General features: G+C 40.4%; 1 protein-coding gene across 6 annotated transcripts in view; it reads left to right on the top strand.

Moving 5' to 3' along the window:
* BLTP3A (bridge-like lipid transfer protein family member 3A) overlaps positions 1-22,459 on the top strand; it is a 91,157-nt gene extending 68,698 nt beyond the window's left edge. For all 6 annotated transcript variants that reach the window (XM_072422937.1, XM_072422950.1, XM_072422954.1 and 3 more), the window contains 12 exons: positions 2,478-2,621; positions 3,011-3,087; positions 3,170-3,296; positions 3,370-3,560; positions 3,646-4,661; positions 4,927-5,063; positions 5,855-5,934; positions 8,605-8,722; positions 8,944-9,209; positions 10,430-10,538; positions 13,305-13,396; positions 14,347-22,459. In XM_072422937.1, the coding sequence (XP_072279038.1) occupies positions 2,478-2,621; positions 3,011-3,087; positions 3,170-3,296; positions 3,370-3,560; positions 3,646-4,661; positions 4,927-5,063; positions 5,855-5,934; positions 8,605-8,722; positions 8,944-9,209; positions 10,430-10,538; positions 13,305-13,396; positions 14,347-14,457 (2,468 nt within the window). In that variant the 3' untranslated portion in view covers positions 14,458-22,459. The remainder of the gene's footprint in view (positions 1-2,477; positions 2,622-3,010; positions 3,088-3,169; positions 3,297-3,369; positions 3,561-3,645; positions 4,662-4,926; positions 5,064-5,854; positions 5,935-8,604; positions 8,723-8,943; positions 9,210-10,429; positions 10,539-13,304; positions 13,397-14,346) is intronic.
* The last annotated feature ends 2,603 nt before the right edge of the window (positions 22,460-25,062 follow it).

Here is a 25,062-nt window from a genome sequence, read left to right as displayed (position 1 = left end):
TTCAGTTTGTCCTCCCTCTCAGCGGGTGTAAAAAAGGCCCCCATTTTGGACCGGTAGGGAGGGTCCAACAAGGTGGAGAGCCAGAAATCACCCCTCTGCCGAATGGTGACAATTCGGCTGTCACTGTGCAAGCAAGTGAGCATGCAGCGGGCCATTTCTGCAAGCGACTCGGGGGGACTCCCTGCTTCCATCTCCACTGCTGATGTGGTGGAGCCTTGACTGCCTGAAAGCCGGTTCGTGCCACTGGGTGATGCAGCGGTTGCTGCGGCAGGCTGGACCACCACATCGAAGCCACAGTTCTCCCAGGCCACTTTATGGTGACGCTGCATATGTTGACGCAGGGTTGTGGTGCCAACATTGGCACCCTGGCCACGCTTCACCTTTTGTCCACATATTCTACATATGGCCATGTTAACCTCCTCCAGCGGCTTAACAACTGCCACACCGCCAAGTAGGTGATTTTCCCCCCAACACTCGGCACTGACTGACTGCTACCTCCGCTGCCTCATGAACCCCTGCACCACTTCTTGCCGGGCAGGTAGGCTGCTGCGAAGCATGTGGTCTACCCCGGGCACGTTTGGCTCCCGACCTCCCACTGCTACCACCTTGCTGGCTCAGCCGCTGCCTCAAGGCAAGCTGCCACCCTCTCCTGATGATGATCATGAAGCCCCTTTTTCACCAGGCTGCCAAGTGTGATCGGCTTCATCATCATCGAGTAGTGTATGCACGTCACTGATGTCCTCCTCAACAGTCTCTGGGTCAGGAGTCTGACCGCTCGCAACACCACCTCGCACGCCACTCTCCTCATCACTACTTGCCCGCCTAGCGGAGGAAGCGGCGGATGTCTCCTGCAGATCTTGGCTGGGCAGTAGATGCTGACTGTCCTCTACTAGCTCGTCCTCACTGTATAGTGGAGCTGAGCCCACAGCATACAATACTTCTGTGGCTGAGGGAACAGCAAAGAACAGAGGCAAGTTGAGGCCAGGTGAGCGCACAGGGTCTGCTCCCGGGCCATGCCAACTTAGGTTTGTGTCTGACCAACCCACCGACTGTTGGCTGGGGGGGGTCTGATGTCACTTGGGATGAAGTGGATGACCGAGTTAACCAATCAAGAATCACTGGGTTGCTGGTCAAGACACGACCGCTAGATGATACTGGGAGCTCAGGCCTCTCGCTGCACTGCTGACACGCCCCCTTACTCTTCTGCAACCTCTGCCTGCGCCAGAAACCTTAAGGCCTCTGCCACTCCTCTGTGCATGGCCTGCCACTTTTCTGTCTGACATACTTTTACTTGAACTAAATAAATAAAATGCAAATTAAAACACACCTAAAAGCGACGAATATTTTTTTATTTTTGTACAGAAATAGGCCACTAAACGCTTTTACCACAAATACCTGCAACAGTGAACTGCGTATATATTTTTCTTTTTGTACTCAAATACGTCATTAAACGCTTTCACCACAAATAACTGCAACAGTGAAGTGCATATATATTTTTCTGGAAATATAAATTGGTGGAATGACAGAGCTGTATAATGGCTATTTGGATCTCCAAATAATCTTTCCCTGCACTTGTAAATCGTTTTTCTAGCACTGTCCCTAGCGCCTTCTAACATCTCTCCCTGCACTAAGATGCTGTGAAATGATTCCTCCCTATCCTTTCCCTGCACTTGTAAATCGCTTTTCTAGCACTGTCCCTAACGCCTTCTGACGTCTCTCCCTGCACTAAGATGCTGTGAAATGATTCCTCCCTATCCTTTCCCTGCACTTATAAATCGTTTTTTTCTCACAATAAGGTTTCTCCTAACACTCTCCCTAGCGCCTGCACACGTCTCTCCCTGCACTCAGAATGCTGTCTTAATCCAAGATGGCTGAGGCTATTTAAAGGGGTATGACATCACAGGGCTGTCTGGCTGCTGATTGGCTGCATGCATGGCATTATGGGTCATCCCACCTTCCCAGAGTTCCTTGCCCCCATGTCCTCACACATGTAGCCGCCATTTTAAAAAAAAGTGTGATTCGTTAGCACGAATCGTGAGAACAATTCGGATTCGTTGCGAATCAAATTTTTTCTGAAGTTCAGATTGAATACCACTTCGTCAGCTTTGATTCGCTCATCTCTAGGTGTGTTATTAAAGTAATATGATCCCCGTATTATGTAACATTTTATCCCAGGAAGGTTGAGTGAATGAACTGCAGAGTTTCTGCAAATCAGTATACCTTATGCCATAAAAGACGGATTGCTCAGAAAAGTAAAGCATTTGTGACCAAAGGTCATTCATGCCTACATGCTCCTGCCATATTGTATGCATGTTTTATATTATTAGTGGGTAATGTACTTGGTATGTAAATTAAACTTGGCTGGGTCGTATTTCGGTGGACATCCAGCAGCTTTTCATAACTGATTCTGTTGTCACTTAAAGAGCATGTTTTTTAATTGCTTTTCTATATTAATAAAGTTTCCAATTATTTTCCAGGTCAGAGCTGCGCACATTGGAATCGTTTTTCCTCTGCAATGGGTACATGCGAGCAATGGATACAAGAGCTTGCACAAGAGAGACTTGCAAAAGAAGATTGTGATGGTAGTATACTATCTGGAAAAATGCCTTCTCCAAAACATGGTAATTAAAGCATATCTAAACAAAATATAATATATTGCAGCAGAACAGTCCTTAGATTTGGTGACTGTGTTAATTTTATTTTTTCAAGCTTTTAAACTCTCCATAGTGACTGTACAATATCCATTAAGAAACAGCACCTTCACTTCTTATCTCCATACCAATGGAGAGGGAGAACAAAGTAAGAAAAGGTGTTTTTTTTTCTTCTACCTAAATATCTATCACTAAGTACGGGTAGGAGAGTTTATAGCTTTGACATATTAACAACCTGCATGTCTTTTAAGTTTTTTTCTCTCAGGTTCTTATTACCCAGGATTCCCCATTTGCCATTTACTTTTTAATCTTTTTTGTTTTCCTTGCACTTTCAGTAACTGTATTTAATTTTTTGATAGGCAGTGCCGGTTCATCTGCCTCCTCCCTTTACTTCCGCTCTGTGCTAATGAGAATAGATGATCTGCATATTCATCAGGTAAGAATCTGGTATAAATGAGCAACAGGGACTAATGTGCCATACTTTACTGGCTATTAACTGTATTGTTTGCCCTTTAAAGGTATCTTTCTCTGGACAGAGCCCACAGAAACCACCTCTTATTTCTTGTAGTCATATTCCTGTTGCTTGCTCTGCTGTGCACCTCCAATACACAGAGTATTTTCGTCTTCCAGGGGACAGCCTTTCAGGTACTTCACTGTGCTCTTTTGTATGTATAGCATTCAGTATCCAGTATTCCTAACTTCTTCTTTCTTCTTGCAGTGCCTCCTCCTGCTTTGTACATACAGCTCCATGGTCTTCTTCTATATCTTGCTGCCCAGTCTATTCTGTGGTTAAAATATTTTATGTTAGACCTTTCACATCACCTTCAGCAATTTGCAGCTGTGAGGTCTATTGTAAATGAAGAAGCTGGAGAGCACAGGGACATGCGCCTGGATGGATTCAATCTAAAGGTTTGCCTTAATGCTGCTTACAATGCTGTCTGTTTTTTTTGCCTGTTTTTTTTTTCTCATTTATGTTTCCCTTATTGTTTTGCAGCTATATTTTCCTGTGCCACCTCCTTCTTACAGCTCACCTGAACGCCCTTCTTCAGTTTGTGCTCATCTCACCTCAGTTACCCTCACAAACACACGGCAGGCTCTTGGGTCGACCATTGACCTTCTACAGAACACCTTCCGATCCTTTGCTGCTCATGAAATTTTTCATTGTCCCCCAGGTCCTTTGCATCCTGCATTTCTTTCCCATGTGTATCCTTCCACTGAACCTCCTTCAACATCCTTATGGAGTTTACATAGCCCTGGCTTGTCCTTGCATTTTGAGGGAAGTGTTCCTAAACACCAGATACTCCTCCAACCCATGCCATTTACTGCCTGGGTCTGCCTTTTACTATCTGAACGACAGCTGCAGGTTATGCTTAATGTAGATCAAATGGTACGATTGCAGTTGGACCACTACCATTACCTCACCTTACTACGTTTACAGGAGCAGGTACAAGCTTTGTTGGAAGGGTTTCAAAAAATGGCAAATTCACCATCAGACTTTACTATGCAAATGCCTCCTCCCTTTCCTTCAGTTTGTGTTGGTCTACTCATTCCTGTGGTTACTATTTCTCTTTTGCTCCCTTCTTCCCATTCTCCAGTACAGCCAGAGGATTCTGAGAGGAGCAGTCTTATTGGATATGAACTGACAGATGGAGACACAGGAAGTGAAAGAGAGAAGAACAAGTTAATCTCGGTTAATAAAAATGAGGTCATGGTTACACTTCCTGGACTGGAACCAGGACAAGCATCTCAGATGGAGATTGTTGTGCAGCAAGGAATACTTTCTGAGCCTGATGAACCTATTAAAGCAGAACAAGCAGCAATGCCAGTAAAAGATAGTCCAAATAAGGTGGCAGCTCAAGATATTACACAGGCAAAGGAACTTTCTGTTGATCTGTTTCTGGGGAAGGACTTTGCACGTGACAGTTTGCTTAACACACTGGGTCTTACTAGAGAGACTTTTAGCCTTGGGAAAGAAAGAGTCCAGCGCCTTCTGGGTGACACTAAACATAAGTGTGTGATACTTCACCTGACCTTATCATATTTTGCACAATTTCATTATGCTTTACAGACCATTGCTCTCTCATTTTTTTTTCTTTTCCCCGATACCACATTCATGTTAATGTATTTGTTTAATTTCCACTCTTTTTGGTTTTTGATCTTTTACCTTTTACACTTTTTCAACGGATTTCCTTTCCTAAGATTTTTTTTATCTTTACGTCTATTTTTATGTCTGCTTTCTAGCACCATGTAATGTTTCTTTATTGTTTTATTTCAGAGACGTGGATGCTACACATAATCAGAGCCCACCTCTCTCCCTCGCACAGTCTCTTGACACAGTTTCAATAGAGGGGTTGGATGTTTTGTCTCTGGATAGTGAAACTACTGAGAATTTCTTACTTAAATTGGATGCAGGTATAGTCAAGCAATGTCTTAACTGCCATTGTAAAAGGCCGGTGACAATATGAAACCATAGGCCATTTTGTATTGTAGCAGTGTATTCAGAGCTTAAAAAATGTGTAAAGGAGCTTATGGTTCTTATTTAACCAATGGACTCTGCACTGCCTTTGTTTCCTAAAACACAAATAAATACTTTCTCTTATCAATTCTATATTCAGCTATATCTACATTGTGTAAGTGGCATTCTTGTCTTTGAAGCTCTAGGGTCCCGAGTTCAAATCTCAACCAGGACACTGTATGTATGAAATTTGTCTGTTCAGGTTATGTTTGTAGTTAGGTTATGTCTGTATGCAGTTAAATTAATTGTCATCCTTCAAAAAATTGGCCTTAAAGTTAGTGGCAAGACTATGGACTTTTTTAACGCACTGAATAGTATGTCTGTCTGTCTGTTAAATAAATACAAGTTATAATAGTGTGCCATGCCTACAGCCTTCGCTCCAGGGTACATAAGTAGTCAAAGTGGAACTTCACTAAAACATAGTGGAGCTTCACTAAAACAGAGATTTCCCAGAGTCAACAGGTAATAAAATTGCAAAGTCGATTTTCAGTAGAATCCCTGCTGAAAGTTATTGGAATAGATGTCTTAATTCAGTGATTAACATTTTACCTATCTTGTGGCGACAGCTGTTACTCAAAACCAAACAAGGAAAACATTTGTTTCACTTTAGCTACACAGGAATGTGTAATGTGTTTGCTATTGTAAGTGCTTATTACAATACTTTTACGTGTTAATTTTTTTTTTTTAGAATTGGCAGTAAATGTAGAAACAGCATTATCAGATCAAGACAGTACCTCTCAGAGTACAGAGGGCCCTGAACCACAGCAGGTAAGTGAGGCATTGACTATTATTATTAATAATATTATATATATATATATATATATATATATATATATATATATATATATATATATATATATATATATATATATATTGGAGAATACGTATCTCCATTCAACCTCTAGTGCCCTCGCACCTGCTTTCAATTAGCTGTGACCGCAAAGTTCCCACGGTCCAGGAATCCCACAATGACATTATGATTCATAATGTCATTGTCGGATAACCTGTAAAAAATAAAAAAAGAACATGTTTAAAATAAAAAACACATACAAAATAAATAATTTAAGAAAAAAAATTTTTTTTTTTTTCCTCCCGAATTTTTGCTGTCGAATCCCGTGTTTTTCGGTTCGGGTCTACCCGAATTCGAACAGCCATATTCGAGTCGAATGTAGGGACAACCCGAATTCGAACATCAACACTAGGGAAGACCCTGCCCTGAAGAGCTTATAATCAGGAGGTGGGGGAAGTAACACACAATAGGAGGGGAGAAATATAGTGGTGGGAGGTAGTGGGGGTTTAAAAACACAGACGAAGATGGCTAGGCAGGTTTGAAAAAAATTAGTTTTGAGTGCTCTTTTACATAGTTACATAGTAGGTCAGGTTGAAAAAAGACAATCAAGTTAAAAAAATTCCATCAAGTTCAACCACTAGGGAAATAAACATATCCCAGATATAAACCAGAGGAAGGCAAAAAAAAACCCTGGTACAATTTGCTTCAACAGGAAAAAAATTTTTCTTGATTCCATGGATGTTCCCTGGATCAACGGTCGCTGTTATTTTTACTTTAAAGCCTTAATACCTAGTTTTATTCTGTGCTTTTAGAAAAACATCCAGCTTTTTCTTAAAGCAATCTATAGTAGTTGCTGAAACTACTTCCTGAGGGAGCCTATTCCACACATTTTCAGACCTTACAGTGAAATATCCCTTCCTTATCCTAAACTTCTTTTCCTCCAGACACAAAGAGTGCCCTCTTGTTCTTTGTAATGATCTCAAAGTGAATAATTGGAGTTCTCTATATGAACCATTTATATATTTATACAGGGTGATCATTTCCCCCCTTAAACGTCACTTCTCAAGGGAGAATATGTGAGGGGGGAAGATGATAAGTTCGGTTTTATCCAGGTTGCTTTTTCAGAAATCTGTCAGACGTCCATGACGAGATGACTGACAGGCAGCATGATACCTTATCCGAGACTGAGGGAGACAAGTCAGGGGTGGACAGATAGATTTGAGGGTCATCAGCATACAGATAGTACTGTAAACCAAAGGAGGAAATGAGACTACCAAGAAAGGAGGTGTACAGCGAAAAGAGAACTGGTCCAAAGACTGACCCTTGAGGAACACCAACAGGGAGGAGAGTAGAAGATGAGGAATTACTATTAAAGAAACTTAAAAGGGAGCGGTCAGACAGGTAGGAAGCAAACCAAGAGACAGCAATGTCACTGATACCAATGGAGCGCATGATTTCTATTAGAAGGGGGTGATAAACAGTGTCAAAAGCAGAGGAAAGATCAAGGAGAGAGAGGAGGGGAAAGTTGCTTTGAGACTTTATTGTTTCGGTGGAATGGGCATCTCGAAAGCCAGTGTGGAGTGGGTCAAGGAGAGAGTTGGAGCTCAGGTAATTGGTGAGTCTTTTGTAGACAAGGCGCTCAAGAAGTTTAGAAACATATGGGAGAAGGGAGATAGGACAGTAGCTAGAAGGTAGGGAGGGGTAGATACCAGTGGAAAGGGAGAGGCTGAATAGTTTGCTTAGGATGGGGGTCAGGGTGGAGGAATGAGCACGGAATAGATCAGAGGGACTTGAGTCAAGCGGACAGTTAGTAGATGGAGATGATGAGAGAAGAGAGGAGACTTCATCCAGAGTAACATGGCTGAGGGAGGCCACTGATGATTTACTTGTGGAAGGGGTGGATATGGTTGGAGTGGCCCGATGAGCATGGAAATCATGTCTGATTTTGTCAATTTTATCTCTAAAGTAGATGGCAATGTCTTGGGCAGAGAATGTAGTTGTGGGGGGGAGCAGGTGTGGGATTTAGGAGACCGTCAATTGTCGAGTCAGCGCTAAGGACGGTTTTCTTCCACTTGCGCTCAGCTGCATTAACATTTCTTTTGTAGATGTTTGGTGTGATTGTTTTGCCAGGGTCGGGGGTTAGCGGGACAGGGGTATCGGAAGGTGGCAGGGGAAATTTTATCCAGAGAAAGAGTGTGGTTGAACTGAGTGGCAGCTTTATCTGGTGATGTGATTTTAGAGAGGATGGGGCTTAGGGATCTAAGGCAGTTTGAGAATAGGTTTGTGGTCAAGGTTATGGATATCTCTCTGCCATTGATCAGGCCCGGGATGTGGCAAAGGGGGGCAAGATTTAGAAAAAGAAAAGGGAAATGGCGAGTTGTGTAGGAGCGTGAGGTTGCAGAGTTTGCAAAATACCAAGTCCAAAGTGTGTCCGGGCGATATGTGTGTGGGGTCTTTTATGTTCTGTGTGTGGGGTTATTTTATGTTTTATGTCCAAAGAAGGAGGTAATGGAGAGCAGTTTGGCTGAGGAAGGATGGCTGGGGTCATCAACTGCAACATTAAAGTCACTGAGGATAACTGTGATAGTGAAAAACTACACTGATATATAATTGTCTGTGTTTTCTTGTTTATTATTATTTTTCGTTAGATTTTGACTTTAGTCCTTCACAATGTCACCTCTCTGACTCGTCTTCTTGGGGAAGATATCTCTGTTGCTGTTCAAGCTTCGGACCTCCGCTGTGCACAAAGGACTGAAGATCTGAAAGGTATAATGCCGTAAATAGTGGTAAACACAGTAAATATTAAGGTAGCAAAATATTAAATGAAAAGTATAATGCAGTGATCCTGCACCTGGTATGATGATTTCACCAGTTAGGGAAGTCACACAACCAGAGAGAAAGTGAGTTTTGTATTTCTTTAAAAATTAAGGAGAATTTTGTTTACCATATTTATCCAATAATCATAACTTTTATTCTCACCCCTCCAGGTTCTGTGGGAATTATTCCTGGTGCTCCTTCTGCCCCCTCCACTTCTTCTCCTCGTATCACACTGAAGTTTGATCTTGGGCCATCTGCAGCCTCATTTTCCCCACTTGCTGTACGTAATGGATTTCTGCAATTATGGATTAAGGATTTTTCTTCTGAGATACCAGTTTCTGCAATAACCCACCTAGGGCCATTCCTGGAGGACGAGAAGATCCCTGAGATACTTCCCATGATCATTCAGGTCAACAATAGCAAGATTACACTTAAGGTGAGTATATACAATGTGCGATTTTCTGTTTGTATCATTTACATTGAGAACAAAGAACCTTACTAAGCACTATTTACTATGCTGGTTACAAATCATATTGTAATGTAAGTTCAGAAAAACAGTAAGCCTTTTTATAAAAAAAAAAATCATTCTTTTGGGTTCGAATGTCTCTAACATTCAGGTATATGTGGGAGATGATGTGGACAGCAACTGATACATCAGTAAGTTCACTGACTCGCAGAGATCTTTTAAAGCATACATACACAGACACAGTGTATTTTCAGTCCCTTTTTTTAGAAAGTATGTGTAAATTTCAGTGTGACAATAAAAAAAGGTACAAAAACTAGACCAACCACTATAGCAGTTGTAAGCATGTTTTTTTTTATTAACTGGCTTATCTTTATTATTTGGGTGGCTCTAAAGCCCTCTACTTTAATTACCTGCAATGTGGCACATCCATACACTTCATAGACAATGATGGAACATACAATATCACAGCCACATTTTTTTTTTTTTATAAAGTTTGTGATGAGGTTATTTCATAAATTTTTATTATTTCAGGTTATTTTTAAATAATAGCACTGTTAATGTCATTCTTTTTATAAAACTGGTGTGCAGATGTCAAGATTGTCACTTTTATGAATGAACTGGCCATCACTACAGCTCAGTGTTTTCATTTACATTCTGCCTATCGGCACATGTGACAAGTATGCTACATTTAAGGTATGCCTCCTGTGATATCTGTGTCTGTTGGCAGTGTGCTTATGTCAGCTCTAATCTGAACTTTCAAGTTCTGAAATGCCAAAGGCAAAAATGGAGCTATGTTCAGATTTAAAAGGATAGGATGCTAGGCAAGTTACTTTATGCTTTAAAGCAAAGAATTCAATAAAAAGCATTTTTATTTTTTTTAAACAATATAGACCTTCAGTTTTTGTCTGCATGGACTCTATAAACTTATTTTTTTTATTTGAAGTTTAAAACATTAAAAAAAAAACATCCAAAAAATGTGATGCTTTTTCTTTACTCCTATTAGCATGAAATCTAACTGATTGCTTGGGGTTTCTTCACTTTGCACATGATCATTGCTCTGCCAAAAAAAAATACATTTATCGGTGTGCTTTGAGTACTTATACAGAAAGTTTTTTTTTTTACCATGACTTTGGAGGTAGATGCATTATGTCTTCAAGCAATAGCATAAAAGGGCTTTTTTTGTGTAACAGGATGATGGGCCTCGCCTTTACCCCTCTCCAATATCTCCGGAGCCAGTTTCCTTTTCTTTGGAGAACCTCAGAGTACAGCGGAGAGACGATGGAGTATTCTGCCTCATAGGTAAGGACTCATCTTAATACCATGATTGTTTGAAATTCCAAGTTAAACATCGGTTATTACAATGTTGTTTGATGCAATCTTGTGCATAGGTATTTTGCAATGACAAGGAAAGAGGGAGAGTTGTTACTTTAGCATTTTTTTTCTATTATGAACACCAGCTAATTTGTAACAAACTCCTACCGTTAAACTACAACCCTGTATCCTGAAAGAAAACTACTTGTGGTAGAGATAAGAAAGCTTCTATTGTTATCTTTTTCTGAAAACATACATTTGTGACATGAGGGAAATATGTCATGACACAAATATTGTATCTATTATGGTGCTATTATTGACACCTCCTTAATTCAGTGTGTCTTGTGTGTTATGCTAACCTACCTTCTGTACTTTCTGAATCCCTTACTCAAAACAGCTATGAGGATAAGGACTTGTTTACACCATAACTGCACACTAGCTGCAATTTATTCTAAATATTTTCAAGCCAATGGGTCTACATAATAGTCTCTTGTGTATCCAGGAGCTCATCATTGGCAGTTCTTGCATTTTAGGGACTGTCACTGCTGGCTTTTCTCCCTAAGAATTGCTATTTTGCTGGCTGTTCCAGTAGCTTATGTACTTTTTAAAACCCCAAAGATGCAGGTGAATATTTCAACTGTTGCATATCAGTGAAAAAAATGTGGATCCAGTGGCCTAAATCGGCTAAGCACAAACATTTTCAATCAGGTTAATAGTGGCAGCCCCCTTTTTTTTCATTTAGTATCACTACTTCATGTAGTCAGTTTTAAGGCAAATCTGCTTTATAATTGTGTAGAAACTTATTAGTGCTATTATGTTTTGGCATACCGCAAAGATACTTGCCGTAGTTCTCCCCAGCCCGTTTTTGGGGGGCGGGCTGCCCACCTGCCTTGATTATTCCGCCTGGCACATTTTCAGCAGCTCTGAACGGACACCGGAGAGGGTGCTCTGCTTGCTCCGTTCTTCACTGATGAGAGCTGATAGCTAATTCGAGCCGGGCAGAGTGAGGAGAGCACAGCTATGAAGAGATCAGGACACAGGCTGTCCCTCTATGGGTGGGTGGTTGTGTGTGTGGTGGGTTGCATGACACATTCCTCAGCCTTACAGCTCTCTGTGTATAAACCTTCATATCCACTAAATTGTATGTCATAATGATTGTCATTTTCAGGGTGCACAGGGAACACCTATAGTTAGCACCATTCACAATTTCAGCACCCCAGCTTTTACAAATTTCATGATATGGGCCCATCAGAATTGTAAAATCTTGTGAAAATACAATATTGGGGTTGCAGTATTAAAAGCAAGCCTTGGAGTCCTAAATGAATATGCAAATTGGGGACCCCCAGGGCCACTTACTTAGAAAGTAGCACTGGGGAAGGGCCCCTAAATTTTTTACTTATCTCTCACAAATCTATTAACTGTCATAATATGTTACCCGTCCACTTCTCTTCTTTGAACCTCAATTTCCCTAGAATGGTGGGGTGTACAAAGGGGGGGGGGTGCACACCTTTTGATCCCCCTTAAAATTTCATTACTATGGCAATCGCACTGCCCTGTTACACATTACTGCTCATTTCTTACACTGGAACCCCATTCTCTGGAATGGAGAGGTGTAGGAAATTGAAAATGTGTGGGGAACATCTGTGGATAACACCCCCTAAAGTTTTATCACAATGGCATCATTAATACATAAAAAACTCTGCCCATCAAAACAAAATTGGGGTTTAGTTACTGGTGGGGTACAGTCATGTGTAACAGGGCAGTGTGTTTTGATAAGCAGACTTTATGTAATAATGCCATAGAAATGTAAGTTTGGGGGGTGTTAGCCTCAAGTGTCCCCCACTTGCACCTATAATTCTGTTTACCTGCACCTCTCTTTTCTAGAGAAATTGGGGTTCAAGGTAGGAAAGCGGACAGTTTGATTGGCAGAGGTTTTTATGTCCTAATGATGCCATGCTAATGAAATTTTAGGGGTTTATACATCTGTTCCATACTTGCACCTACATTTTCAGTTTCCTGCACCTCCCCATTCAAGATAAATTGGGATTCAAAGAACAGAAACAGAAAGGTCAGCATAGTATTACAAATCTATCTTGGTGAAAGATAGGTAAAATATTTAGGGGCCCCCACCCCAATGCTTCTTGCTATGTAAGTGGCCCCAGGGGTCCTTAATTTGCATTTTCAATTTTGGGCTCCTTGGTACACTTTCTTTGAACACTTTGGTTGCTGTTTTATATTTCCACAAGTTTTTAAACTCGTGATCCCCATATTTTGAAATTAAAGAAGAAATGTTGGTTATTAGTAGCTATGAGAGTCCCTTGTGTACCCTAAAAATGTTAGGTAATTGCAACCAACAATTTAGGAGGTCTAAAGGTTTGAACACAATGAGTTGTTAGGCTGCAGAATCTGACAAGCAGACTTTACACACACAACTATCACACTGCGGGAGGATAAATTTCACAGGAATTCAATTGTTTTTGGCAGTGATGAGGAGGGCACTGGCTGTCCTGCCTCCATCTGCGATCACATGCATGATGCTCTTTGTGTTACCTAGGTATAGCGCAAGGAGGTGTCATCTGAAGGTAGGCTGAATTCACGTTGGCAGTAAGGTTGCATTTGCTGCGTTTACCCCTCACTTACCTCTCGCCAGGAACCACTGCTGCTTGAAAAACTGCTTTACACTTTTCTAAATCTTCCTAAATTACAAAACAAAAGTGTATGAAACATTCGGTTTAATAATATCATTCTTTCCAGGTGAAGAATCTTCAAGTCCTGTATCCAAGGAGATGGATCCTTCTTTTGTACATATCAGCAACAGCTCAGAAGCATTACTTCAAAGTGTAGAGGTAAGATGAGGAAAGGAGTAGCACTTTATTTCTTATATGTTCAGGGACACATCAGAGTGCATTAGGTAAACAGGATAAATTAAATTGGAAATACTTATTGGTGTATTGATAAAGAAGTAAATGCAACATTCACCAGAGATTCATAGGTAAATAATTGTTCACTGAATTTAAAATGCCTATGCCAGAGAGATGTAGCTGGAGTGAATATTAGGTGAATGTCACATCTACTAATTTATAAATATGCTTAACAGTTAAGCACACCTTTAATTATTGATAGTATTTTATAAGAACATTCTATTACTATTTTTTTTTCTGTTTTCAACTGTAATGATCCTACAGACTGAGGCATACAACCACCCCTATTCCTATCTAGATGATAGTTTGTGTTTTATTATATAGCATAAGAGATAATGTAGAAGAGGATACAGTAGGGGCAGCAGTAGAAAAAAGTCTAGAACGAAAAAAAGTGTATGATCAGGTTTTGTAAAATAAATGTTTTAGGTATTTAGGTAAGGTATTTAGAAGACAGCGGTATGTGATGTCATTATACTGTATATGTATCCATTTTATTGTACAGCCAGCACTAGATATATAACAGGTAAAACGTAATAGTTTTATAATACAATAAGAAAAAAATATTCTTAGGTGCTTGTGTTTTTGTAAATGTATGTGAAAGCTGCTGCATCAATGTGGCTCTGAGCCCACCAACACTGGGACAGATATTTTTGTACACAGTACTTGATGATATACTATGTAATTCTTGCATATTTTGCTAATTGAAAATGGAGTATAGAACCTCTTCTCTGCAGTGTGTGGCTGGTTGACTGGACAAATTTTGTACTTTTTGGATTACTTCTTCAATTGTTCAATCATCTTGCCTACTATAAATTAATTGAATGTTGCTATCTTGTAAGTGTTCTGTCAATCAAAACAATGTTTCTATTGTACAGGAGCTCCAGCGAGAATTACTAGCTGCTCGCACAGAACTTGAACAACAAAAACAGCAAGAGGAGAGACTCCTAAAAGAAATCTGGAAATATAACCCCCTGTTCAACATTTGATAGAAAGATGCCCACAAATTCACCACTTTAATCTTCGATCCGATGTAATTTTAAATGTGAAAAGTCCCACATACTGCACCAGTTTCATAATTGAAACTTTTCCTACAACTGTGCTGCCACCTTGTATAGAAAATGACACCCTGTGGGTCCCTGGCAGTAACCCCCAGTGTGGCTCAGGGAAAAAAAACATGCTGAAAGCGGTAACCCCGAGCCACACTCGGGGTAGCTGAAAACATTAAAAAAAAAAACTTACCTGGTCCCATCGGCATCCTGCCCCTCGGATCCCATCCTCGGGCCACATTCTCTTCTTCTGATCTTCTGCTGGTGAGTGCACTGACAATCCCCGGGAGTTTCCGGTGCCGTCACTGCGTGCAGGAGGCGCCGTGGGAAATTATAATTATTTTTATTGAATTCAATACAAAATAACTGTATTAAATCCAGTACAAAGTTATATATATATATATATATATATATATATATATATATATATATATGCTACTGTACAGTTATTTACAGGTTTCAGTATTTTTATGCACCCTTGTTTTAACAGATTTAAAGTTTATTATTAAATTTAATAAATATTGTGCATATTTCGGTGAGTTATGCCTAAGAATTATAGGCCTACAATGTAAAAAAAATTTCCATGCAAAACAATGTACTGCTTCTGGCGTAAAAATACTGACATATTTAGACCACCAGGGAGGTTAACAAACACTTTAATGGAAATAACCATACCATTGTTTTTGTATGGATAGATCAAGTAAGGGTTTACATTTGTGGAAGTTTTCCCTCACGTTGTGTCCTGAAGACACTGGATAAATCTAATCTTTGAGATGTCACCTCACCTATAGTTCCCACTATTATCCCCCTCACATTCTGGGTGGGACGAAAGGGAGAAACTTCCTAACCAGGACATAGGCCTTGTATTCATAGCATAGTGTATCCATAATCATATACAAGACTGTTTTATGGCTATATTCAATTAATATTAAAAAATTTTGAATATAGTATGATAGCTTATCATTTGTCATGATCAAACGTAAAGAATATTATGGTTTTAGTGCCATTCTTCACTGCCCAGTCAAGGATCATTTCAGTGCCATAAAACAAATGGCAATAATGACAGACAATAACATTGCCAGTATTGGCTCACTCTACTCATTGTGCACATTACCAGCCTATTACATTTAATGTCGATTATATATGACATTTTCCTAGGGAGAGGTCTGTTAATCAGATATTGTTTACCTGTGAAGGGCAGTGTGTTTCATCTCATGAATAAGGGTTGGATGTACTACTTGTAGCAATGTATTGTATGCAGACTGTTTACATTGTAGAACACAAGACAAAATGTAAAAACAATGTAAGTTTTTTATTACACTTAGCCTAATTTGTACATTAACAATTGTAAAAAAATGTAAATAAAATATTACTTATTCATTATAGGGTATCTACAGGTAAAAAAGAAAAAAAAAACCTTTAGTTCATATTGGGCAGATTTTGTATGACTTGCCAATATATTCTTAATAAAAGTGGAACTACGGCCTCTTATTTAAAAAAAAAAAAAAAAAAAAAAAAAAGTGCTTTAGCAGTTTTAGGTGTAATACACTATTTTCCCTTTGTCCTTCTGCAAGGTCTCACAAATTACTGTTGTTTCTGCCAGTGAAGATCACCTTTGCAGGTTGTTGTGATGGAGGAGCAACCTTGCTGCACTGCTACTGAATTCAGTATTACAAAGTATTATATTCAGTATAAAGTATTGTTGTCCCTCATGTACTATGGCACGAATAAAACACATCTGATTTGTCCCATGTACTGTGGTACGGTCAAAACACTTATCCGATGTGTCTATTAGCATTTTTATTAATAATTTATTTATTGAAGACTGTAGTCTCACAATCAACTGCTGGCACAACCTAGTCCTACCTACTGCTTTCTATATTGGCACTGCTAAAATCATTCCACTGTGAGTTCAAGTGTCAGGGAAGCACATGTGAATATAATCAGATTGGTCTTGCAGCCCTTTACTAGTTGTATGTGTTGTTGGAGAGAGTTTCTCTATCCAAAAACACATAGTACAGCGCTGCAACAGCAATTGCTGTTGCCGTGCTGTGCCTCTACTATGTATTCCTGGATAGAGTTTCTCTATCTAAGAATACAGGGCACTACAGGTGATGAATGGGGACAAGTCCCCATTCATCACCTGTAGTGCCCTGTATTCTTAGATAGAAAAACTCAATCTAAGAATGCATAGTACAGCGCTGCAGCAGCAATCGCGGTTGCCGTGCTGTTCTTCTAATATGTATTCTTGGCTAGTTTCTTTATCTAAGAATACAGGGCAGTAGAGGTGATGAATGAGGACAAGTCTTGCATATTAGGTCTATTCGTAATGACAACAGGGTAATATGAATCAACACAAAGAACGCACCCAAGCACACTGTACACACCGAGGCTTAAAGCGGGCAGTGGTGTTCAGGACACGTTCTCCTTCAATGGCCAGAGTGCCCAATGACCTTGCGCCACCTGGCACCATTTGTATGGAGGATAACTGACCTCCAATAACGTCCGATTGGCCGCAGGGAATTCAAACTATGTCCCGCCCCGCGGCGAGGGAGCCGAGTGCCTCGCCCCTGGGAGTACAAGAGGCACGCGTGGTAGCGCACGCACTTCTTCCCAAAGCACCCCTGGGACGTGCCCTACTTTGCACATCCACAGGAGTGCTGAGAACAAGACTTTCCCTGTTCACATCCATAGGGATGCTGGGGATGCTGCCTGGCCGAACAGTAGTTCGGCTAGAACGGATCCCTCCGCCTGCAGGGAGAGACACGCTGCGAGCAGGGCAGCAGCCTCGGCCAAGCTCCCGGTTGCCCACGTCATAAGTGCTCTCCGCTGCGGAGAACTTACGGGAGAAGAAGGCACAGGGGTGCAATCTCTCCCAGTAAGTTTTCTTGGATGTATTCTTTCTGGGCCTTTATCTCTGGCCCGGTGAGATTGAACAAATGACCCTTAGGGGGCATGGTACCCGGGAGTAACTCAATGGGGCAATCATAGGAACGATCAGGTGGGAGTTTGTCAGCTGACTGGGGGCAGAAGACATCAGCAAACTCCTGGTAAGGCTCGGGCAGTTTTTTTAACACCTCAAGGGCCCGTACTGGCATTACTGGAGTAAGGCATCAAGCCTGACAATTTGACCCGACTCCCAATTAATGATAGGGTTTTGGGTTTTTAGGGGGGGTTTACCATCCTGATCACAATGAGGCGCATCACTTCCTGCACTTCTGGGGTAATAGAGGGTGTAAGACCCTGTTGAAAGGGGGTGCCATCGATGGCGGCTAGGGACAATTCAGGCCCAAGAGGGGCAACAGGTATTCCCAGTTCAGAGGTGACATCTTGGTTCAGTAGGTTACCATCTGACCCGGAGTCAAGAAAGGCCATGACTTGGCGGGACTTCCTGTCCCAGGATATGGTAGCCCGAACCAGGATACGTTGCGTAGACCAGTCCAACGAGTCTGAGAGGCTCCCTTCTGCTCCCGATACACTGGAATCTTTCAGGTCCTTTGCGAGGGCAGGTCCTTGCCCTGTGACCGGGATCGCCCCAGTAAAGACAGAGTCCACCTTGCAAACGCCGATTGCGCTCGGCGGGGGCGAGTTTGGATGAACCAGTCTCCATGGGTTCCCCCAGGTCAGGCATAGAAGATGGAAAGTTTGCAGGTGGTGTGGTGCTGGAAATATTCATCAGAGGTATAGGTTTCAACTGAGGAGGCGAACAAAGTCTACGGAAGGCTTTTTCTAGATGGCGTTCCCGGATCCTCCAGTCGACACAGATGGACTGCTGTATCGCAAGATCCAGGGTGGACGGAGAAGAGGGACCCAACAGCAGGTCTTTGACTTGATCGGTGAGGCCCTGACAGAAGCGATGAAGGGGAGCTGCGTCTCCCCAACAGGTACTGGTGGCCCAGCGCCGAAAGTCTGCTGCATATTCTTCCACGGGACGTCTCCCCTGAGTTAGGTATTCCAAGTTTATCTCCGCTGTTCGGGTCAGGTCTGGGTCATCATAAATCACCCCCATAACAGCAAAGAAGTCAGTGACAGAACTGAATGCAAGATCATCTGGAGGCAAGTTGAATGCCCATCTCTGCGGCTCACCTTTTAGGAGGGAGATGATTACTCCAATACGTTGGCGTGTTGTCCCCGAGGCAAAAGGCGAAGTTGGAAGTACAGAAGACAGAAATCCCGGAAGTTGGGGAAGTCATGTCTGTTCCCTGAAAATTTCTCGGGTAACGGAGTCTGAGGTTCCACTGGCACCACTGGGCTGGATACATTTAGACCCAAGTCTTGCCCTGGGAGCGGCTGTAATTCACCTGCCATTTCCAGGAGGCGCTCACGAACCTTCGTGGGGTGACCGGTGGGAGCCCGTAATGCAAGATTTCCTCCATTAGGGCTAGGTGGTGTGTGAGAGCCCGTTATAATGTAATGCGCCTGGGCACACAAACCAAAACCAACTCCAAGAATCCTTTTATCAAGCTTTATTGTTGGCGTAAAACAAGACGTGGGTTATTCAGAGATAATCAGTCCGATAGGCGTGGTACAGAAGGATAAAGCAGAGGCAGGTCAGGAACAATCCGAGGTCAGGGCAGGCAGCAGGAAGAGTGGTCACAATCAATCCAAAGTCAGAGCAGGCGGAGTTCAGGCAGAATCAGGTATCAGTATATCGAGTTTCTATTGGTAACAACAACAGGGTAATATGAATCAACACAGAGAACACACCCAAGCACACTGTACACACAGAGGCTTATAGCGTGCAATGGTGTTCAGGACAGGTTCTCCTTAAATGGCCAGTGCCCAATATCCTTGCGCCACCTGGCGCCATTTGATTGGAGGATAACTGAGTCCCCTGTGGCCGATTGAATTGATTGAATTCAAACTATGTCCCGCCCCGCAAGGGGTTCAAGAGGCACGCGTGGTAGCGCGCGCACCTCTTCCCACAGCGCCCCTGGGACGTGCCCTACACACGTCCATAGGGATGCTGGGGATGCCGCCTGGCCGAACAGTAGTTAGAACGAATAGGCTAGAACGAATCCCTCCGCCTGCAGGGAGAGACACGCTGCGAGCAGGGCAGCAGTCTTAGCCATGCTACCTGCTGCAGCAGCGTCTCCTTCTTCGGCTGTGATCCCCAGGGACGCGGCGGGCTCGCTGGAAAGGTAAGTTCCTTAAACTGCAATATCTAACGCTAGCAAAGTACTTTCTTGTATTACCCCCCTGGCGGTAATCCCGAGTGTGGCTCGGGGTGGCTTTTACATGCAAAAAGCGGTATTCGAGTCACACTCGGGGTAACTTTAAGAGCCCCCCTTACCTTTGCTCCAGCGGCGATCCTATGGTCCTGCTGTGATGCCGGGACGCCGGTTCGTTGGGGGTGTGGCTGGGCAGGAAATTTAAAAGCAGATTACTGAGTAATCTGCTTTTAAAATATCACCCGGGTCCGGCCACGCCACTGCCCGCATCAGCAGTAAGATGCGAAGCACAATGCAGGACTTCTGCATTGTGCTTCACATCTCACTGCAGATGCCAGCAGCAATAGCAAATTCCGGGGGTGACCACTCGCATCACCCAGGAGGATGAGTCTTCTTCTGGGTGATGCGAGTGGTGATGTATTGGGAGGTATGTCTGGGAGGGAAATGTAAAAGCAGATTACAATGTAATCTGCTTTTAAATAGTTTTTTCAGTACAAAAACACCACACCACATGAAATTAAAATAAAAGTACATTTTGAATTTTATATTTTATTTGAAGATTACATTGTTGTCTATTATTTTTTAAAATTATTATTTATAATTATGTATTATATGATAATTTATGATTATAAACTAATAAATATAGTTATCACACTATAAACAAAAATTTCTTTGCAAAAAAAATAGGATCACTTTTTGCATCAAAAAACTGACAGAATTAGAACGCTAGGAGGGTTTAAAGAGGAATAGTCTGCAGAGATGGAGACATTATCCTACCCCTGTACAAAGCATTGGTCAGACCACATCTGGAATATGCATTTTAGTTTTGGGCACCAGTTTACAAAAAGGACATTGTTGAATTGGAGAGAGTGCAGAGAAGGGCAACTAAACTAATAAAAGGAATGGAAGAGCTCAGCTATGAGGAGAGATTAGCTGAACTGAATCTATTCTTCCTTGAGAAGAGACGTTTAAAGGGGGCATATGATCACCCTGTATAAATATATAAACTGTCCAAATAGAGAACCCTCCTCCCCATTATTCACTTTGAGATCATTACAAAGAACAAGATGGCACTGTTTGCGTCTGGAGGAAAAGAAGTTTAAGCTCCGGATAAGGAAGGGATTCTTCACTGTAAGGTCTGTGAAAATGTGGAATCGGCTCCCTCAGGAAGTAGTTTCAGCAATTACTATAGATTGCTTTAAGAAAAAGCTGGATGCTTTTCTAGAAGCACAGAATATAACTGGGTATTAAGGCTTTAAAGTAAAAATAACAGTGACTGTTGATCCAGGGAGCATACGATTGCCTCATTGAATCAGGAAGGAATTTTTTTCCCTGTTGAAGCAAATTGTACCAGGGTTTTTTTGTCTTCCTCTGGACCAACTATGTCTTTTAGGGCTTTATATCTGGGATATGTTTATTTCCCTGGTGGTTGAACTTGATGGACTTATGTCTTTTTTCAACGTAACCAACTATGTAACTATATGCAGAGGTAATCAACTGGTTATATTCAGATTAAATTTGCTTAATTACTTTCTTGTCTATACAACAATACCAATCAGGGTTACTTAGAATCTTATCACACATTTTATTATATTAGGGGACGTCCATAAGTACAATATTACCTCCCTTGTCCACCTGTTATATTACAATAAATATACTGGACCGTAGAGATTTTAGAGACAATTGTAAGGCTTTAGGGAGGCCACCTTGCACATTCGTTTTCTAGCCCCATGAAAGTTTGGAAACCAAGTCAATTTTTTGCGAATAGCAGGGAGCGATAAATGATCCTTTTCAGGGTCACATTCACAAAAGGATTCACTGCTTTGTCATACAATGTCTTAAAAAATACATTGCGAGCAAATAAATGAAGAATCTTTATAAAGGTAAACTTACCTGAATTTTTAGAAGGACAAACATTTAACCCTTTTTCCAAAACCTCCAGTTCCTCCTTCGTCAATTGATACTTAGATAAATTAATTACATCTAATTTTGATCGCTTGGATTCAGCTTGGTAATATATTAGTTCACTGTGCCCTTTCTGATTGGTTGCGTGGCTCCTAAAAAAACGTGTTGAAGGGGTGGCTGCTGGACTTTGGCTCAATGTAATAGTTTTGCTTCTTACTATGTGTTCTTCAGGATTCAGTAAAGTTAACACATTTTGGGAGGGGTCAATGTCCACACTCTGGGCAGACCTGATCTCAGTATTAGGGGAGGAACCTGGAGCTACATCTAAAGAAACAAGTTTAGGGTGGCTAGAGGTATTAGAGGGAAGACGTTTGATTGATGGTTGAATTGTCCTTGTGTACAAAGTTACCTTTTTGGTCTTTTATGACCCTGTCGAACAGTAAGGTCTGCAAATTAGAAACCACATTTGATTGTGAAGAAGAATCTGATTTAAATTCATCTTCCGTACTAGTAGCATAATTGTTTGGAAAAGTTGATCCCTTTGCCCTTCCCTAGGGGAATCTATTATTAATTGAGCTCCACTTTCGGTATATTTTTTAGACACCAAACCATTATTCAATTTAGGCCTTTTTTTCTTTAAACAATTCTGATTGCAACAGTTCTCTTATGTTTATTCTATAAGGAGGAGAGATCCCTCACCAAATCAGTTGTATTTCTGATTGGTAGAACTAGTAAAAAAGGGTCCTCTCAACAAAAAATTTTTTGACATGTACGAGTTAAATTTTATTGTTAATTGAAATTCTGTAACTTGATATTATTGTCCATGTCTTTTCTAAATAAAAATTTTTTAAAAAAAAAAAAAAAAAGGTCCTCTCTCTTAATGTCAGTGTCTGTAGTCACTTCTATATAATAATATATAGGTTAAAACGTCAAGAAAGATAGAGGTTTGAGGCTCGTATTGTTTTAAATTAATTATGTAATGATATATGGTTGATTCATACATAATTATATCATCACATATCATATCCCCAGTCCTGTTACAGAGAGTTCCTAACAAATTCATAAGGTATGACCGTTTTAGTCTAATTTGCTCTGACGCGTTTCGCCAGGGGTAAAGTATTTTAAGGACTGTGTGGTCTGGGTGAATTGGAATATCATACAAAACAAAAATAAATATAAATAAAGAATATATCAGAACATGAATACATGCAGTATACAAATATATCAGAAAAACATATATATAGTGAAAAACATCAATCCTATATGTATACACTACATATCTCCCATCCTTTTGTGTGTGAAATTCCCCCACCTACTAGATTGTAAGCTCTTCGGGGCAGGGTCCTCTCCTCCTGTATCACTGTCTGTATTAGTCTGTCATTTGCAATCCCTATTTAATGTACAGCGCTGCGTAATATGTTGGCGCTATATAAATCCTGTTTAATAATAATAATAATAATAATAACAACAATAATAATATTACTTATACAGAAATAAATGGAGATAACGCCAATTGCATATACATAGTGAAAAAACATATGTTATGTAGTGAAAAACATCATCTATTATATATATATATATATATAATTTTTTTTTTTTTTGCATATACAAAAATTAATGAAGATATCTCCTACATAGTACATAGATTATAAATATATGTATTTTTTCAAGTAATGTTTGAATATGCCTGATGAATGCTTATAGCAAAAAAGAAAAAAGAGGAAAAAAAACTTTCACTTACTTGGAAGTAGTAGCTTTGAATGTATTAAGATGTCAAAATAGAAAAACAAAGAAGAACAATGTGGAACAAAGAGGGATTATTTACACACGCACACACACTTGTGGCCTCTAAAAATAATGATGAAACACTTACAAGTAGTATCTCTTGAAAGGTAGACCAGTAGGTATACCAGTAGTATGTTTGATGAGTAGCCGAGTGCCATTAGTCCACGATGAGTTACTTATGGAATCCCTCCAAATTAAGATGTAAGTATAAATATCAGGCTTCAAATGCTGAATGTTCTGAATCTAGGTAGAAATTATTGGTGGATGATGGTGGTTAGGTAGAAGTTAATGGTGGTTAATAAAAAAATCTGTTGAAAGTATATATAAAACTGAACTCATTAAGAGTTTTTTTTTTATTTGCTATAAGCGTGCATCAGGCATATTCAAATTTAACTAATCACACTGAAATGGTCATACCTTCTGAATTTATTAGGAACTCTGTACAGCACCTATATCCCAGTCCCGTGAATTTGTAACAGGACTGGGGATATGATATGTGATAATGTAATAATTATGTATGAATCAACTGTATATCAATACATAATTAATTTAAAACACTACAAGCCTCAAACCTCTATCTTTCTTGTCCTTTTACCTATATCTGATTGGTAGTATTTCCTATATATATGTTTTATATACTATATGCAGAGTGCCCTTGACCTTTGTAATTACCTTAAAGTGAATAATTGGGAAGAGAGATTTCTCTGTATGCACTATTTATATATTTATACAGAGTGATCATATTCCCCTTTAAACGTCTCTTCTGAAGGGAGAAAAGATTCAGTTCAGCTAAACTTTCCTTATAACTGAGCTTCTCCATTCCTTTTATTAGTTTAATTGCCCTTATCTGCACTCTCTCCTATTCCACAATGTCCTTTTTGTGAACTGGTGCCCAAAAACTGTACTACATATTCCAGTTGAGGTCTGACCAATGCTTTGTACAGGGGCGGGACTATATCTCGATCTCTGCCATCTATTCCTCTTTAATACAAGAAAGTACTTAGCTAGCTTTAGATAACGCAGCTTGGCATGGCATGCTATTATGTCTATGACCTACCTTGTATATATATCTCTATATTTTTCATTTTTACTCCTAAATGTATTCCCCCTAAGACAGTTTGAAGAATGCATGTTGTTATCTCTCAAGCACATAATTTGCCACTTGGTCTGCTTGAAAATATAGACATCCTGTATGGTCCTAATTCTATTACATAGTTTGGTCTCATCAGGAAACACAGAAATGGTACTTTTATTCCCAACATCTAGATAATTTATAAGGATGTTAAACAGTAAAGGTCCCGAACGCTGGGGTAAACCTATAGACCCCTAATTTTCATAATACTCATCTGTGGAGTACTGTGTCAAATGCTTTAGCAAAGTCTAAGTATACTATATCAACTGCTACTCCACTATCCACAGTCTTACTTTACCATAAAAAAAAAAGTGAACTTCTTTTTCAACTTTGATCTTTCTTGAATCCATGCTATCACTTATATTATTTTCTACCAAAAACTTCAATGTGGTTTATCAAATTCTCTAGGATCTTTCCAATTACAGAAGTTAAACTTACCGGTTTGTAGTTACTTGGTAATGACTGCTCTCTTTTTAAAGATATGAACCACATTGGGCTTATGCCAATCCATTGGTACCATGCCAGTCATTTAAAGAGTAAATTAGAAACAAT

Source organism: Pyxicephalus adspersus, chromosome 1 (genome assembly GCF_032062135.1).
Source record: "Pyxicephalus adspersus chromosome 1, UCB_Pads_2.0, whole genome shotgun sequence".
Classification (NCBI taxonomy): domain Eukaryota; kingdom Metazoa; phylum Chordata; class Amphibia; order Anura; family Pyxicephalidae; genus Pyxicephalus; species Pyxicephalus adspersus.
The sequence above is the reverse complement of the archived record's forward strand: the minus strand, read 5'-3'. Positions and strand labels throughout refer to the sequence as shown.